This window comes from Mus caroli, chromosome 2, assembly GCF_900094665.2.
Source record: "Mus caroli chromosome 2, CAROLI_EIJ_v1.1, whole genome shotgun sequence".
Taxonomy (NCBI): domain Eukaryota; kingdom Metazoa; phylum Chordata; class Mammalia; order Rodentia; family Muridae; genus Mus; species Mus caroli.
Window position 1 is genome coordinate 44,332,304 of NC_034571.1, and position 12,801 is coordinate 44,345,104.

The following is a 12,801-nucleotide window of genomic DNA, read 5'->3' on the forward strand; positions in this document are numbered from 1 at the left end:
ACTCTGTAGACCAGGCTGGCCTCGAACTCAGAAATCCACCTGCCTCTGCCTCCCGAGTGCTGGGATTAAAGGCGTGCGCCACCAACGCCCGGCTAATATTTTTCTTTTATACAAAATGTTTCTCCTACCCATCCATCCAGCTGGAATCATTCTTTACAGTACATCTTCCATTTTTGTTCTATGCAAGACCACCACAACCTACACAATAAGGTTTAATTAATAGCTTAGTTCAAGAAAACACAGTATATGGGTGAACGAAATGACAAAGAACCCAGGAATTCAGCAAAGAGAAAGATGGAAATGAAAAACTTAATAGCCAAGTAGAAAACCCAGGGAAAGTCTTTCTAGTACAATAGAACAGGAAAACACAGAATTATCAGAATTTAAGGCTTGAACGATTCAGGCAAAGAAAATGAGGGGGTTGGGGAATGTTGACACCACACAAGAACAGTGGAACACCATGAAAAGATCTAATCTTAAATTACAGACATAGATAAAAGAGAACTCAAAATCAAAATAATTCAGGTCTAAAAACAAACAAACAAACAAACAAAAAAGATTAAAGAAAATCTCCCCAAATTAAGGAAAGATATTCAGACACAAGAAGTATACAGAACACCAAATAATACTAGAAAAGAGGTCCTTATGGCATATTATGGTTAAAACATTAAACAGAACAAAGAGAGTACTGAAAGCAGTAAGAAACAAATCAAGACAACCACATGTTAATTATGATGGAAATGTATCACAACAATAGCTGATTTATCAACGGAAACCTTTAAAGCCAGAAGACTTTGGATGCCGTCTTATATACTGTACCCACCAAAACTACCTAAAATAGTTCAAGTAGAAAGAAAAGGTTTCAGTGAGTGAAACAAGCTAAAATAATTTGTGTCCTAAGTCCAATTAGATATAAGTTCTACTAGACACGTAGGGATAGTGTGTTAGTCTTAGCACGTATGCTAATATTATTGGTATCCTGCTCAGAAAGTCAATCCCTGTGGCCAAATAATTCAATCAGAATCAGGGTTGTCTGGTCTTATGCTGGGGTCCTTGATCCATTTGGGGTTGAGTTCTGTTTGTGTTGATAAATATGGATCTATTTGCATTATTCTACATCCAGCATAGCTTACTGCTATGTTGTGTTTTCTCCAATGTTGTATTATTCCAGAAAATAAGTCTATAGTTGTACGTACTTAGATGTGGGTCTCAAATTTGACTCCATTTGTCAATGTGTATGCTTTCAAGCCAATATCACTACCTGAATGCGATATACCTTAGCATTCTTTTTTTAAATTCAGGATTGTTTTGGCTATCCTGTCTGAAGGAGAGTGTATGCACTTCCATGAGGCAGAAAATTGTTAATTCAATTTCAGTGAAGAATTGTGTTAGAATTTGGATGAGGATTGTGTTGAATCTGTAGATGGCTTTGGGTAGAAAAGCAATATTCACTATCATAATCTTAACAATCTATGAGCATGAAGATCCTGTGGTCTTCTGGTCTCTTTCTTTTTCAATTTCTTTCATCGGTATCTTATTATACAACTCTTTCACGTGCTTGGTTAAAATTTTTTAACTGTGCTGACAGTACTCCCAAGAGCCAAAGATCATCTAATGAAAACCCCAACAGCAGACAAGAGAAATCCTCTTTTGAATTATTGGCCAGGGCTGTCTAGGAGATTCCCAAAACAAACATCCTACTGCTGTTTTTCTTGGTGACAGCAGGAGACCTGATGAAGAAACAGGGCCCAGAGATTTCTGAGTCTGAACTGACCTGAATGCCTCTCCCTAGGGACTAGCATTCATAGTACCGGAAGGTGCCATGCAAGCTTCAAAAGGAGGGAACAACCAACAGTTCTACATGACACCTCTGAAATGTGTCAATGACCAGCATAGCTCAATAACTCTGCAAATACATTGAAAACAACTGTTAGTGCAAGAATACTAAGGTAACAAGTTAAACAATTTCTTCCTACATGGAGAAACACTGGCAGATATTTAGGATTTCAATGTAATAGAGCAAGAGCAGAAACTGGAATAAAGATGGTTTCAGGTCACTGCCTGAATGCTCTTGGTGCAAAGAGGTTAGCCAGACATGGTGGTGCATACCTTACTTTCAGCACTAGATAGATTGAAGCAGGTGGATCCCTGAACTTGAAGATAGCCTGATCTACAAAAGGAGTTCCATGACAGCCAAGGCTACAGAGAAACTGTCTTGAAAACCAAAACGAAACGAAACGAAACCAACCAACCAACCAAACAAACAAACAAACAAGAAAACTTACAGAAAAACCAAGCCTTACACTTTAGAAGTCTAAGCACTTTCTTAAACTAATCTTCAGGAATTCTACTAATATCACTCAGAAAAACTACCTTTCTGTGGCAGGCATATTCTCTAGAAGTAACATAATCACAGAATATGTTGCAGTTCTTAACAGGACTTGTCTTCAGAAAAAAGTACTTTAACAGTATTTAACTAGAACTTTATCAGAAAGCCTAATTGCCAGGAAGACAACCAACCAACTTCAGTAGCCTCTACTAGGTAGTTCTGGGACAAATACAAAACTTGAGATCTAATGATAGGAATATAGAATGTTTCCCTACCTCCATACATTTAAGCAGGTTCCATTACCAGTTGAAGTTCTTATTTAAACTCCCCCCACATCACCCCCCAAAAAAAACAAACCCAAGCAAAACTTTATAGGAACAAGAGCAAAGACACAAGAACTTTTAGCTTTTTTTATCTGTTTTTTGGCAAACATCCTAAATCTGAACTTGATAAACATAAAATCTACTATAGATTTGCTTGCTGTCAGGCCTCCAACCCATACCAAGTCTTGTGAGACACCAAATGTAATCCTCTAGTATTAAAGAAGGAAATATTAAATGCTTGTAAACAAGTGCGCAAAACTCCCATTCAACAAAATACAACACTGATCCTTGATTTTTAAAAAAAAATATAGCAAAGTAGGACAAGAATATTTTTCGACATTGTAAATAAATATTAAGAAAAATATCTAGAGCTAGTGTGGTCGTTTGAATACACTTGACCCAGGAAGTGGCACTTTTACACTTCAAATGGTATAGTAAGTCTTATAAAATGTTAGGTAAGAAAAGTCAAAGACACAGATATAACGGGAAAAAATGGTCTTGTTTCACAGATATTATGACTGTCTATGTATAAAATCCTTAAACATCACATAATCCCTATTATGTTGTTTATGCATAAAAAATATGCAATGCTATTGCTTTCCTATAATAAACCTAATTTCCAAATTAAAATATATTCACATTTGCACACATGTCAAGTGCATATGTAAATGTGCTCACGTTCATGCTAACAGCCACACCCACCAGTGTGAGAGAGATAATTCTTTGGGCTTGGCGTTCTTGATCTGTTCAAGTATAAAAAGCGCTGAACCCTAGCAACATTGCATTATTAATTCACTGGTTCTTGCTTCTGAGAGTGGATGGAATCTGACTTCTCAAGTCACTGCTGCTGACTGAAACTTTCTTGTCATGATAAGACTAGAACCTGAAGCTGAGTGTATGTGCTTTTGTTAGACAATTTTACAACAGCAATAAGAAACTTACGGCTGTATTTATTTTCTTTGAGATTGATACTCATTTGGAACTCCCAAATTCAAGTTATTTAATACATAAGTACCTGTACAGCTGTGATTAAAACTACATGTTACCATACCCACCGAGAATTTTTATTAGTTATCATGGAAATTTAGAAGCAGTATGTTCTTTGATAGAATGGATAAACTGGTATAGCCCTGCAATGATTATTTCTGTGCTATAAAGCCATGAAGCCATGAAAAGCCAGGAATAAACTTTAGATAGCTACTCCTAAGTGAAAGAAGAACGTATTATTCAACTCTATAAATGACAAAAGAGGCAAAGCTTCAGAAACATTGACAACATATCAATGGCTGTCCGATGTCTGAGGAAAGTTAATAGGGGACAGTCACAAGAGATTTTTTTTTCCTCAGAATATATAATACAAAGACAATTTCATTGTCAATTCTGGACTTAAACAAATACAACTTACTAAGGCAAGAGTTCATACTAGAAACTAGGTCAATAGTAGAGAAGATTGGACAGTGTTTATTAGCAGGAATGTAGGAACTTACTCTAATCAAATTTACCTCTGGGGTACAAGAAGACATTTTAGATATTAAAACGACAAAATATTTTGAAACACTTTGTTTTTGTTATAAGGCAATAATTTCAAAGGTAAAAATCACTACTTTTTATGGTAGTTCAAGCTTTAATTTTGTATTTTAGACTTTAAAGCCAAGAGATTCATGGTAAATTCAAGGCCAGCCTAGGCAACACAGGGAGTCTATAAATAGCCTGGAACTACATAAGAAAATCTTGTCTTAAAAAACCAACAAAAAAGCAAAACACACAAACAAAAGAAGATGTACTTCTACATGGTTTATATTTAAAACCACCTCACTACTCTTTGTTACAGTTGAGACTAAAATATTTTGTTCTTTACTTGGCATTTTGCTTAGCCCAGGAAGGTTATAATATTGGGTCAAGTACTTGTCAGTTTCCTGTCTCAGAACATCTTTCAGTTATTTTATCTAATTCTTCTACTATTAAGCTTCAAATAATATTGCTTTTTCAATTTTAGGAATAATTATTAAAGATGATGTAGATGTAGCTTTTAATACAAATATCTTAGCCTTTTATATATCTTTTCACTATATATGAATGTAAGAGATATCAGTAATATGGTAACGAAAATGGATGAATTATAGCTTAATGTACCAATGAAGTTAAATCTTGGCAGCAAAAGAAAAGTAAAATACAATATATAATCTGTTTACATATATACAATATATTTGTTTACATATACTAAAAAAGCCAAACTAATTTTATATTTTTACTGACATAGGTGGTTAAGGATGCTAAAAGAAAAACCAAAAACCAGAGCACGCCTATTCTCTCACTGATACCTTACTTTTGGATAGATAGCTATTGAGTATTTCTGTAATTTCTAGTCCTAAACAACTGCTACTGGTCAACATATCCTTGCCACATATTCACAAAAATCATGAACTTATTTCATTTAAAGCAACAACAAAAAGAGTATATGAGGTTTAAAGTTATGGTTAAGGCAAACTGGACAGATCATCTTGCTGAAGCCAAAACACAGACATGTGCACACACTTGACAATAAGAGATATAAAGCAATCTAAAATTACATGGATCTAGAAAGAAGAGAGTCAGAGAAAAGCTCCATCCAGTCATTTCTGCCTAATAAAAAGGATGAGTCAACTGAGGCTTTGCTGGATTATGGTACAACACCACAGCTCAAGGTCCACCAAAATGGGTACTCAGAAACTACCCAGCTTACCTTGAGAAATTAAGGGCAACCTAATGAGGATAAGGGAAAATGGCAAGATTTTAACATATTTTTAAGTCTTGTAAAATGTTATGTCTATAGTAAGGAATCCAAGATTTAGATAGACGATTTATGACTGATAGTAACCCTAGGAATCTTTCCTAGTAAAGTGTTATTTCTCAAAAACACCATTATCCCATACCTACCTATTCCTCTAATTTCCTAAAGGATATAACTGCTGCACTCCCCTGAGAAATAAGTACATATTATAAGTCAGCAAAAACACACTCAAAAAAATTTATAACCTTGAATTCTTTGAATCAACAATGAAAGTGAAGGTTTAATTAGAGGAGGTAAGTACAAACACTTCCTTCTATGTTTTTTAAAGACAATGATATGCTGATACAACAATCCAGAAGGACTCTAAAGCATGACCAAGAATTCCACCTCCCCCCTCATCAGAGTAAAAAAGCAGACAAACCATAGCTAACAAAGTATTAAAAAAAAAAAGATTCTCGTTAAATGCAACAGGAATTAGATTTAGAGGGAATTTCTGCAAATTAATAAGAGAAGCTAAAAAAAAACCAAATAGAATGTTATCCTCAAAGTGTTGAAAACTATCCACAAAGCTGTAAGAAACCATAATTCCTCAGAACTGAAGGCAAAACAAGAGCTTTGAAGCAAAGAAATAAGAGAACTGGTTAAATACATTAAGGAACTTCTGCAGACTATCCTAAGAAAAGGAAAAGGATGCCAAAAAGACAGTTAGAAATGCAAGACATTAATCAGAAGAAAGTGGCCAAGATGTAGAAATATCTATGTCAATATTTATAGTTAATATTGCTGTCCAACATAAATGTAAATCCTAATTAATTTAACATTTTCTAGTATACTTAATAAAGCAAAAAAGTGAAAGTAGTTAAAATTTTAACAAGCAAATATAATGAGAAGCTGAGGTGTTTTACACACTTGTCAAATATAAAATGAAACAACAAAAGACTAAAATAAAATTCCTACGGTAAGTCAAACTACCTATAACAATACATTTCAAGTGCTCAAAAGTCACATGGGGCTGGTGGCAATTATACTGTCTAGCACAAGTTGAAGCCCTATGTCCTGGAGTTAAAGCTAAATAGAAAGTTCAAGAAACAATAACAACATATAAATTAAGAAAGAAACACTAAGTTGGGTGGTGGTGTCGCACGCCTTTAGTCCCAGCACTTGGGAGGCAGAGGCAGGCGGCTTTCTGAGTTCGAGGCCAGCCTGGTCTACAAAGTGAGTTCCAGGACAGCCAGGGCTACACAGAGAAACCCTGTCTCGAAAAAACGAAAAGAAAAAAAAAAAAAAAAAAAAAAAAAAAAAAGTACTAAGAAAGTACTACTACAAGAACAGATTATCTATCTGCCACAATGCTATAAATCCTTGTGGAAAACAGCAAAATAGAAAAAGAAACTATACAAAAGACTTAAAAGGATGATTTAAAAGACAATTTCTGAATGAATAAATTCAAACTGCCAGTAAGTTTCTGAAAACAGTCAATATCACCAGTACAGAACTTTACTCAACACAGAGCAAATTATAAAACTACACTCATCAGATTGGCAAAATTAAAAGTTAGTTGTTGGTGAGATGGTACAAATAAGGATCACTCACACCTGAGGCCGGGGGATAAGACAGCATACCAGTCTAAATGTTTGGTGACACTGAATGAAGACAGCCACATACAACTCATAAAAATACATAGCTATATTCATATAAAAATTATGTAGCTACTCAGATCATTATTATGTAGCTATGTAGATCATTTAGTAGTAAAGAAATGAATACAAGTCAAAGTCCATTTAGACTAATGGTGGCTTAGTTAAAAAAAAAAACAGTGCTTATTTCTTAGAAACTCTTACACTACAACGAAAATATATAAATTACAGCAAAATGTATTAACAGGGTCAAATCTCAGCCAAGCAAATAAAGGGTCCGACTTAATAGGGACGGACCTACCTACAAGCAGATAAAAAGAGGCCAATTGAGAATTTGTTTAGAAACGCTGACATACGTTTTTACTAAAAGAAAAGCAGTGAATCACAAGAATCAAGATAATAGTAAGGTGGCACCAGAGGAAGAGCGGCCTGGAAGGAATTTGTGGGCCTGTGCCTGCCAGCTGCTACCCATGTTTTGGTTCTTGATTCATAGTGGTTACAAGTGATGTATGCTAAAGTCGTTCCCTACATCTGTGTTATGTGCAGTTTCCCACACATTTAGGCCCTTACACAAAACAGGACTTAAAAGTTTTACCTAGGCCATAATAGTTTTCTATAACAAGATTGAGATTTGGTTTTCTAATAAAATTTAAGGGTACTGGAGTTTTGTTTTGAGCCCATCTGACATAATTACCTCCCTAGGACGAAGGGGGAAAAAAAGCACCGTGCAATGGATACATTAAAGAGCGTACTGTATAGACTTGCACCAAGAACAATTTGGAAAATGTGTAACTTTAACAGACTGACTCCTACTGAGCAGAACTAAAATTGTTAAGACCAAGTAAAAGTAAGTGCGAAGATCTTCGATTTTGAATTTTTTATGTAACTTGGATTATTAAAGACGAGGTAATAATCCTCCAATGTATCTTGACAAAAACCAGCTAAAAGACTAACGAAGAAAGTTAAAATGGAAAAGAAGCCGTTATTTCACTATAAAAAAAGAAACACCAAGATAAAAAGCTTTCTCTTTAACTCCACAAGAAAAGAATATTTCAAGGCTTTTCTTTTTTAGTGACAAAACTCGGTATGAAAGACCGCACAATCCCAAGCATCCTCAAACGGGCAGTCTTTTGTGTTTGCAGCATTAAGGCAGAGAACATGCAGGGAGCCCTCACTCAGACCTTTCCTGCCCGTTCCTTGCCTACATGCCTACAGCTTCTCCAAAATCCCAAGGAAAACAGAAAAGTCAGGAAGGCAGGATGTGTCCATAGCCAGTATGAGCAAGGCTACCGTAGAAGCTGATCAAAAGGCACACATCTGGTTTGGTTTTTCCAAATAGGTCGCACGCTCTAAAGCAGGTAGTGCTTCTCTCTCTGCAGAAAACCCGATCTCTCAACACTGCCCAATCATGTTCCTCAACCAAAAGCCTTCTGTAGCCCGTCTCTGCTGAGCTCTGTGCCCGCTTCGTCCACAGCAGCTCGGGGAAGCCGAGAGCCAGGCGCAGGCCTCCTGCTTTAGGCCTACCGGGCCTGCACGAGCCTCCCACTCCCCTCAGATTGTCCACCCGCCCGTGGCCACTGCGGCCCTCACCTCGCCTACGAAACCAGCCTTACCTCTCCCAGTCAAGCCTGCCTAAATCGGGCAAAGCCGGCCGCCGCCGTCGGTGAGGACCAAAGGATGTTCACCACCTTCTCATCCCAGCTGCACCTACCGCAGCCCGGCGCGCACAGCAACTCCCAGCATGCGCGGCGACAGGCCCGCCTCGGCGGCCCCGCCCCGGCCCCGCCCCACCACGTGACCTGCTTTCGGGTCGGTCCCCGCCTACTTCCGTCCCTCCGCTCTCCCAGAGGAGGGAGGAGGCAGCTGGGGCTGCTCAAGAGTAGCAACTTCCTCCCTCTTCCCGCCCCCGCCCCGCTACCCCCTGCTTACAATGTCTTCCGGGTCGCCAGCGCCTTGGAGCCTTCTGGGAAAACCATCTCATTTCCTCCCCTCCCCCTCCTCCTTGCCGTCCACCAACCAGCCTCCCGTCAGAACGGGACATGCGCAGTGAGTGCCTCCCGTCTCGTCTCCCTGAGCCCCCCCTCCCCCCCAAGCAGAGAGACCCCAGCAGCAGCAGCAGCTGATGATGAAGAGAGAGGCAGTGGCAGAGGGGGGGCACCTTTTATTTCTATTTTTAAAGGGACAGGACACTAATTTTACCCCACTTCAACCTTGAATTGAGGGGGGGTGGGGGGAAGGCGGCTGAGTTCCTCCCCCACCCTCCAGCTCTGAGCCCCGAGTGGGGGAATTGAGCCCGAGAGAGGAGAGGAGTTTCTTCTTCTTAGAAAAACCCCCATCCACGACTCCTACCCGCTCAGCCCTCCACACGCCTGCTTCCAGAGCCCCCTCCACCCTCCTTCTCTGTGGCCGGGAGAGAAGGAGAGAAAGAGACCAAAAGCCTCTTAGCAACACAGACCCTTGGCTGCTGCTGCTGCTGCTGCTGCTGCTACTGCTGCTGCTGCTGCTGTTGCTGCTGCTGCTTGGCCCTGGCTGAAGACATCTCCCTACACCGGGAGCAGCCACTTCCCCAGCTCTCCTCCTCCTCCTTCGCCTCCTCCTCCTCCACTCCCCCCCTTTATTACCCTTTGTGTCATCCTCCACAGCTCCAGGGAAGGCACTCAAAAGTGGGGGGCAGGAAAGGTAAGTGTGTCTGTGGGGGCTCCATTGCCTTCCTCTGGCTCTGACTTTCACTCCGGGGCAGCAGTAGCACCAAACCTCATACGCAGTGGAGCTCCGGGGTGAGGAGGGGGTGGTGCTGGGGGGGGGGGAGTGAAGGAGGGGCCGGAGTGAGGAGGGGTGTGTGAGGTGGGGTGTCCACCCTGTCAGGGAAGGAAGGACACTTTTATTTTTATTTGCTGTTGTCAAAAGTGCTTTCTCCAGCTAACATCTGATTGTGTCTTGCTTCACTGGGGGAGAATACAAAAACAACCCCCTCCTTCCTCCAATGAGGCGCCAGGGAAAGAGACAGAAAAGAGGCATACTTTCTGGATGTCACTTAAAAAATTACGTTTGGAGAGATTTTTTTTTCCCCCTCTTTCCTCAGGAAAAGCTGCCTGCATTTGTTTCTGAGTGGGAAAATGTCGGGATCTGAATTGTGCTGGAACTGCTTTAACCAGTTGTAGACCTGAGTGTTTCTCTCTCTTTGCTTCTGTCTGTGGCTTGGATATTGACTTTAGTGTTGAAAGACTTGACTGGTTTTACGTTAGGTGTTTAGCTTCTCCATTTTTCATTTTGTCTGAATTGCATAGCGAATTTCAAATTTTAGTTCATAAGGCCTTTGGTTGGATTTTACACTTGTCTCTCTCTCTCTCTCTCTCTTTTTTTTTTTTTGTAAAAAATATTTGCTTCATTTTGACTATATATTTAAAGCTTAAAATGCTTAAAGTTTAAATGCCATTGGTATTCTCTTTTCCCACACACCTTTCTGGTATTTATTTTCCACAACATGGAAATATTAGATATTTCATAACTAACTTTTCCCCCTCTAATCGTTGTAACTTGTCTGAACGAGTAATCCCCATTGAAAACTTTATGTTGTTCTTGCTGCATACAAGGCCAGATCTCCCCATCAATATTTTGCTGGATTGGTATCACTTCAGTTTTAACTGAATTATTTATTTACTGTTGTAAATCGAGAAGAGGTTTTCATCTCAATTTTTGTTGTGAACAAATTGTTCACATCATATGTAACAAAATAAATTTCCAAAATAAACTTTAATGAGTTAAAAAAAATCATGAAGTTGTAGTTTGTTATAGATGGCTACAATCGAAAGGTAAATCTAGATTTAGATTTATAGAATAGCAGTCTTGATAAAAATAACTATTTTGTATTCCTATATGATATATTCTTATGGCTTTCATTTTATAGTGCTATATTTTATTTATATTTATATATTATACCTATATTTCAAAATAGAGAGCCAAATTTTATTCCAGCAGTACTAAAAATAGATTTCTGTTGTAGGCCTCATAGTTACAGCTTACATTAGGAGGTAATATTTTGTTTCATTTATCCATTTCTTTAGCCTTCTTTGAAAATGGATACACACATTCATATTCTATCTGTATGCTTCTCTCTCACTTTATAAAAACCGCATTGGTTTTTTTGATTCCATAATTTATGTCAGCAATAGAAAAGCAGTCATTCAATCAGCAAAAAGGATTGAAGAAATAAATCTATAAAGACATTTGGCATGTGATCTTTGACGTAGTATTACACTGTGATGATCCTTTCTTGTTTCACATTTTTTGCTTGATTGTAAAGCCAAAACATGATATATGCATATTTTAGTAACCTAAAAGCACTTCATACGTAGAACTTGTCTAGTAAAATTTTAATTACCAACCATATATAAAAGTAGACATTTACACAGAGAGTGGGGAACTATAGCAGTAATCAGTATGGTCCTTATTCTTTGATTTCTGTTATGAATTTGAACACTTTTTTTCACCTTTCTCTGAAATGTGATTGTTTCACTGAAGCAGAAATCAGTGCTAATCCCAAGTTGTTTCTCCCATAGTAATACTATTACTGGTCCACCTCAGATTTCTTGTCTTCTTCAAAACTCCTAACCATAATGTAACAGATAGAATTATAAGTATGCAGCTTGTATAGACAGTTGGGAGAGTGTTGGCCTAGTAGGCAGCTAAGTAAAAAATTTCAATCTTGAATTTAATGCCTGTGCTTACTTTGTGTTTCCTTTTTGTTGAGACAGGGTCTCAGATACTTAGCTGAGGCTGTCCGTGAGCACATGCCACCCTGCCTCAACCGTGTGAGCAGTGGGGTTACAGTGCTACCATACCTTGCATTAGTTCCTTTGGAAGCGCTCCTATTCACCTGTTTCCTACATAACCCCTACTTTGGTTAGAAGACTCTGCATTTTCTGTTAATGAGATAATGGCATGACTTAAAAACCTTTTATTCTAGTTTTAGTATGACTTATATTCTGAGTGTTAAATACTGTTGATATTTTAGGAAGATAATCTTTCACCTAGATAATACCTTTGAGGTCATATTACCTAACTCTTTATGTGCTGTGATATTTAGAAATACTGAAGAATTGAAGGATTCCATGGTTGGTTTTTTGTTTGTTTGTTTTTGTTGCTGTTGTTATTTTATTCATTTATTTATTTATGCCAGAAATGAAATTTTCATGCCTATTTCCATATGTAGTTATTGAAAGTAGTATACATAGGCTTTTCTCAAGACTGAGTCTATGATCTGGAACTCCATATCTAGACCAGAGTTGTTTTTAATTCCCAGAGATCCACCTACCCTCTGCTTCCTCTGTCCTGGGAGGAAAAGTGAGCAGCTAATATGCCTGTCTAAGCTAGTTCTTTTCTATGAACGTGAAGGTATATGACTTTAGAACTGTAATTTGCCCATTTGTAAAGCTACCGGAATTCGTTGTTGCCCATGACAATGAAGTAGTGCTGATTTCACTGCTTGTGGATTATTACCTTTCAGAATCAATCCTACTTTCTCAACTGCTGATCCCCTACCTCAGATCTCCAGTGAATCATTTCAGCAAATCTATTTCTTCCTTTTGTTTTGAGAACCCCTATTTACAACAACAATTAGTATTATAAATGTTTACTTGCAAGTTTGACTTAATGAACCACTTAAGGACAAAAGTTCACCTGATGAGAATTTGTATGCAACCTCGTTCATGGCAAACATGGTGCATAGTAGGGCCAAGTGGT

General features: G+C 38.3%; 2 protein-coding genes across 9 annotated transcripts in view; one reads left to right on the forward strand and one right to left on the reverse strand.

Annotated features, from left to right (window-relative positions):
- The window catches only part of Orc4 (origin recognition complex subunit 4), a 47,692-nt gene extending 37,870 nt beyond the window's left edge, over window positions 1-9,822 (reverse strand). The window contains exon 1 of one of the 7 annotated variants that reach the window (XM_029474054.1): window positions 9,681-9,822. Coding sequence is in view for 3 of the 7 variants with exons in the window: in XM_029474055.1 (XP_029329915.1) it covers window positions 1,775-1,802 (28 nt within the window). In the remaining 4 variants the exon portion in view is untranslated. Of the gene's footprint in view, window positions 1-1,774; window positions 1,993-8,672; window positions 8,828-8,988; window positions 9,009-9,514; window positions 9,546-9,680 lie in introns of those variants that run through there. The other 6 variants (XM_021182675.2, XM_021182667.2, XM_021182656.2 and 3 more) reach the window with 6 other exon arrangements.
- The window catches only part of Mbd5 (methyl-CpG binding domain protein 5), a 358,857-nt gene continuing 355,066 nt past the window's right edge, over window positions 9,011-12,801 (forward strand). The window contains exon 1 of one of the 2 annotated variants that reach the window (XM_029474046.1): window positions 9,011-9,105. The gene's annotated coding sequence lies outside the window, so the exon portion shown is untranslated. Of the gene's footprint in view, window positions 9,106-9,657; window positions 9,739-12,801 lie in introns of those variants that run through there. The other variant, XM_021182635.2, reaches the window with a different exon arrangement.